At 41.8% G+C, this 6,000-nt stretch overlaps 1 protein-coding gene across 8 annotated transcripts in view; it reads right to left on the bottom strand.

Moving 5' to 3' along the window:
- The window catches only part of akap9 (A kinase (PRKA) anchor protein 9), a 261,473-nt gene that overhangs the window by 27,341 nt on the left and 228,132 nt on the right, over positions 1 to 6,000 (bottom strand). For all 8 annotated transcript variants that reach the window (XM_043690268.1, XM_043690265.1, XM_043690267.1 and 5 more), the window contains one exon: positions 628 to 1,323. In XM_043690268.1, coding sequence (XP_043546203.1) covers positions 628 to 1,323 — 696 coding nt within the window. The remainder of the gene's footprint in view (positions 1 to 627; positions 1,324 to 6,000) is intronic.

A 6,000-nucleotide genomic window follows, 5' to 3' on the forward strand; every position in this document is an offset into this window, starting at 1 on the left:
ATTCAAGAACATTGTGACTGATCTTCTTCAAGCCTTAAATCCTCTTTCACACCAGCTCTTCATAGTCCTGGACAAATTGAGATTTTAAAGTACGATCTGTGTACTCTTTCAATACCTTCATTGATCAAACCTCCCCAACTCATGGGGTAGGTATTTCCAGGTGTTCACTAGCCTCAGAGGGGATAGATATAAAAGAGACGGGGGCGGCACGGTGTCTAGCACTGCTGCCTCACAGCGCCAGAGACCCGGGTTCAATTCCCGACTCAGGCGACTGACTGTGTGGAGTTTGCACATTCTCCCCGTGTCTGCGTGGGTTTCCTCCGGGTGCTCCGGTTTCCTCCCACAGTCCAAAAAGATGTGCGGGTCAGGTGAATTGGCCATGCTAAATTGCCCATAGTGTTAGGTTAAAGGGGTAAATGTAGGGGTATGGGTGGGTTGCGCTTCGGCGGGTCGGTGTGGACTTGTTGGGCCGAAGGGCCTGTTTCCACACTGTAAGTAATCTAAGTAATCTAATCTAATCTATAGAGCATATTTACACACATAATAAGTACTATATAAATGCAAATTTTTGGCTGTAGTTATGACAAGTTGTTGAAATGAGGTATTAGTCAATTTTACAGCATGTACCTTTGCTTGAGGGATCTTGTCAGTGACAGCTACATCTGTGTCCAATTGATTTTCTGCCTCTCCGGTTCTCACTTGTTTCATTTCCTGTAATGCCTGAACAGTTTCTTTCAATTTTTCTTTCTCTCTTTGCAACTTTAAAACTTCATGTTTTTCTTTTTCCAACTGGTCCATGAGTTCTTTTGCTTGTAGCTGCAAGGAATCTACTTTTTCCAGGATATGTTTATGCGATTCTTGCTCCTTTAACAGGGACTTCCTATTAATCTGCTGCTGTTCCTCAAGGTGTTGCCTCAATTGAACTGACTCAAGTTTGTAGCTTTCCATCTCACTCACCAACTCTACTATACGATTATGTTGATCTTCTAGTTGTCTTTGCAGCTCCCCTATTAGCATTTCAGATGTCATCTCAGCTGTCTTCACCATTCCTTCCTGCTTCTCCTTTGCCTGAGGAAGCAGCTTCAAGATCCGCCGTTCTCGTTCTAGTGCACTGCTTAATTCACAAGATCTACTTTTTTCAGCATCTAAGGCAACTTGGAGCTCACTGACGCGACTTTTCTCATGGGATAATTCAGTTTCATGTAGGGCTTTCTCAGAATCTAGATTCTGTCTAAGGTCATTTATTGTCACCCTTTCATTTTCCAAAGTACATTCCAAGTGCAAATATTTTTTCTTTTGATCCTCAAGTGCAAATTTCAGGTCCTGAAATTAGACAAGAACATGTTTTTCTAATATTGCTAATAAAATTTGCTTCAAATATGTTTAGTTTTATAATTACTGGCATATTTGTGACTATTTTATCATGCATATCTTCCGTAGAAACAGAAAAAAAGGAGTAGGTCATTCAGCCCATCGAGCGTGTTTGCCATTCAACGATCATTGATGTTCATCTATATCAATGCTATACTCTCATTCTCTCCCCATACCCCTTAATGCCTGTAGTGTCTTAAAATGTTTTTTTTTTCTTAAATATAGCCAGTGCCTTGCCCTCCACAGTCCTATATGTTAAAGAATTCCATGGGTTCACCATTACCTGAGTGAAGACATGCCTCCATATTTCAGTATTAAATGGCCTATCACAAATCCTGAGACTGTGACCCCCTTTCTCAAGACCAACAAGAAGGGTGAAATACATTGCATCTAATTTGTCCAACTTTATCAGAATTTTACAAATGGTGGTACAGTGACTCGGTGGTTAGCATTACTGCCTCACAGCGGCAGAGACCTGGGTTCGATTCCCAACTTGGTCGATTGTCTGCACATTTTCCCCATATCTACATGGGTTTCCTCCAGGTGTTCCTGTTTCCTCCCACAGTACAAAGACATGCAGGTTAGGTGGACTGCTTTCCACTCTTGAAAATAAAATTTGTTCCTCCTCTGATAATGTCTGCTGAATAATTCTGAATCTATGCCAGTTTATTGTTCTTTAATCTTGCACGCTAACCTATTATATGGGACTTCATCAAAGCTTCCTGAAAATCCAAATACATTGCACATTCTCTCCGTGTCTGCATGGGTTTCCTCCACGTGCTCCGGTTTCCTCCCACAATCCAAAGATGTGCAGGTCAGGTGAATTGGCCATGCTAAATTGCCCGTAGTGATAGGTGCATTAGTCAGGGGTAAATATAGGGGCTAGGGGAATGGGTCTGGGTGGGTTACTCTTTGGAGGGTTGGTGTGGACTTGTTGGGCCGAAGGGCCTGTTCCCATACTGTAGGGAATCTAATCACCATTCGCTAGTTTCCCTTTAACTATTCTATTAGTTACCTTGCCAAAGCTCAAGTAAGTTTCTCAAACATAATGTGTATTTTATGACAGTTTAAGACTTTGAAATAGAATAAGGTCATTTAGCCCACCAAATCTGCTCTCCATTGAACTAGATAATCACTGATCTGACAGTCCTTATCTTAATTTTTCCGCCTTATCCATATACACTTTGATTCCCTCACTGATTAGATAAATTTTATACTGAAATAGATATTCAATGACCAGGCTCAGCAGCCCTCTGCTGTAAAGAATGCCACTGATTCACTACCCTCAGAATAAAAAGCCTCCTTATCTGTATTTTAAATGGGGAATCTCTGAGATTATGTTCTTTGGTCCTAGACTTTCCCACAAGGGTAAATACCCTCTCCACATCTATACTATCAAGCCATCTAAGAATGTTATATATTTCAATTAGGTCTCCTCTCATTCTTCTAAACTCCAGTGAGTATATGCCCAGTCTACTCAACCTCTCCCCATAAGAAAATTCCTCCAAAGCCAGAATCAATCAAAGCAGCTTCTCTGGACTGCCTCCAATGTAGTATATCTTTTCTTAGATAAGTGGATGAAAAAGTGCTCATAGTATTCCAGCTATGGTCTAGCAATTGCCTTAATAGCTTTAGCAATACCTCCCTATTTTTATACCATTCCCTTTGAAAATAAACACCAGTAATCCATTTGCCTTTCCCATTATCTGGGAGAAAGTGAGGATTGCAGATGCTGGAGAGACAGAGTTGCAAAATTGTAGCGCTGGAAAAGCACAGGTCAGACACCATCCAAGAAACAGGAGAGTCGATGTTTCGGGCATAAACCTTCATCAGGAAACATTCGGAGGGTGGGGTACCGAGTGATAAATAAGAGGGTGGGGGTAGGACTGGGAAGGCAGCTGGGAAGGTGATAAGTGGATGCAGATGCGGGGTGATTATGATAAATCAGTGGGGAGGGTGGAGCAGATAGGTGGGAAGCTAGGTCGGATGCTGCCTGACCTGCTGCGCTTTTCCAGCACCACACTCTTTCCTATTGTCTGTTGAACTTGGATGCTAGCTTTTTGTGATTCATGCACAAAGATTCTTAATCTCTCTTTGCTGCAGCTTTCTACAATATTTCTCCACTTAAATAATATTCAACTCTTTTATTCTTCCTGTCAAACCTCACAGTTTCCCACGTCAAACTTTACCTAATCACAACCTATTTATATCCCTCTATAGGCACTCATCTGCAAACCTCCCTAAATTAAGTCATTAATTAATACTATAAATAACTACGATTCCAGCAATGATCACTGTGACACTCGACTAGTAACAGGGTGACATCCTGATTATGCTCGCTTTATCCCAACTCTGTTGTCGATTAGTAAGCCAATCAACTAGCCATGCGGAGGTACTACCACTAACATCATAGGCTCTTATTTTGTTAAGTTACCTTTTGTGTGGTTTCTTGTCAAATGTCTTTTCAAAATCAAATTACATTTCCTAGTTCCTTTTTATCTATATTGTTTGTTATTTGCTTTCATAAATACATATTAACTTTGTCCAATCCCATTCATATTTTCTGAGCGCTCTGTTATTACATCCTTTATAATAGACTGCAACATTTTCCTTAATACTAATGTTAACCTAACCAGTTGGTAATTCCGTGCTTTCTCCCTTGCCCCTTTTTAAATAGTGGGGTTACATTTGCTATACTGCAATCTGCAAGGAATATTTCAGAATTTATAGAATTTTGGTAGATGACAACCAAACACATTCACTATTTCTGTAACACCTCTTTTAGCACCCTGTAATGTATATTATCAGGCCTTGGAGCTTGATCCACTTTCAGTCCCATTAATTTCTCAAGGATTTTTTATAAAATTGATATGGATTTCCTCTAATTCCTTCTTCTCATTAGAGCCTTGGCTCCCTAGCATTTCTGGACAATTATTCGTGTCTTCTATGAAGACAGAAATAAATTATTGTATAAGTGCTCTGCCATTTCTGTGTTCTCCATATCAATTCCTTCATTGCTGATTGCAAAGAGCATATATTTGTTTTCTCTTTTTACGTAATGTATAAAAGCTTTTACAGACTACTTTTACATTTTGTGCTGGTCTATTTTCTTACTATGTCTTTCCCTTCTTAATCAATCAATCCTCTTTTGCTGAATTCCAAAGTACTCCCAATCCCCAGACTTGCTAATTTTTCTAGCAACTTTATGAGACTCCTTTTTGGATCTAATATATTCCTTAATCTGTAACTGTTGGAAATCATGCATTCATTCCTTTAATAGTAACCATTGCTTATCTACTGTCATGCCTTTTTGTAATGTTACCCAATCTATTATAGCCAATTTACCCCTGATATCTTTCTGTTTTCATTTATTTAGGATTAGGACCCCCAGCTATAGATTGGCCTACTTCATTCCCCGTCTCAATGAAGAATTCTTTCAAGTTATGGTTACTCTTCACTTAAGGACCAAAAAGATTATTCATTAAACCCTCTGTACTGCACTATACCAATTCTAGGCTGACCTGTTCCCTAGTTGATTCCTCGACATACTAGTCTAAAACACCATCTTGTACACACTCCAGGAATTTACCTGTCACCGTATTATTGCTAATGTGGTTTACCCAGCCTCTATGCAGATGTGATTTAGAGATGTCAGTGTTGGACTGGAGTGTACAAAATTAAAAATCACACAACACCAGGTTATAGCCCAACAGGTTTAATTGGAAGCACTTGCTTTTGGAGCGCTGCTCCTTCATCAAGTGGTTGTGGAGTACACAATTGTAAGACACAGAATCTATAGCAAAAATTTACAGTGTGATGTAACTCAACCTCCTCACAGACCGCGTTAGGGAACTGGAGCTGGAGTTGGATGAACTGAGGCTGAGAGGGTGATAGATAGAAGCTACAGGAACATAGTTACGCCAGAGAACAGAGGTGGCTGGATAACAGTTAGAGGTGGGAAGGGGAGGAAGCAGGCAGTGCAGGGATCCCCTGTGGTCGTTCCCCTCAACAATAAGTATACCGCTTTGGATACTGTTGGGGGGGATGACCCAGCAGGGGTAAGCTGCAGTGACCGGGTCTCTGGCATGAGGTCTGGCTCTGAGGTTCAGAAGGGAAAGAGGGAGAGGAGGAGAGCGCTAGTTATAGGAGACTCTATAGTTAGAGGGACAGACAGGCGGTTCTGTGGACATGGCCGAGACTCTCGGATGGTTTGTTGCCTCTTGGCTGACAGGGTCCGAGACGTCTTGGACAGTGTCTTCAGAATCCTTAAGGGGGAGGGTGCGCAGCCAGAAGTTGTGGTGCACATTGGCACCAACGACATAGGTAGGAAGAGGGATGGGGAGGTCATTCAGGAGCTCAGGGAGTTAGGCTGGAAGCTAAAAGCTAGGACGGACAGAGTCGTCATCTCTGGGTTGTTGCCGGTGCTACGTGACAGTGAGGCAAGGAATAGGGAGAGAGTACAGTTGAACACGTGGCTGCAAGGATGGTGTAGGAGGGAGGGCTTCAGGTATTTGGACAATTGGACTGCATTCTGGGGAAGGTGGGACCTGTACAAGCAAGACGGGTTGCACCTGAACCAGAAGGGCACCAATATCCTGGGAGGTAGGTTTGCTAGCACTCTTCGGGGGG

The sequence above is a fragment of the Chiloscyllium plagiosum genome, chromosome 5 (assembly GCF_004010195.1).
Source record: "Chiloscyllium plagiosum isolate BGI_BamShark_2017 chromosome 5, ASM401019v2, whole genome shotgun sequence".
NCBI classification, from domain to species: Eukaryota; Metazoa; Chordata; class Chondrichthyes; order Orectolobiformes; family Hemiscylliidae; genus Chiloscyllium; species Chiloscyllium plagiosum.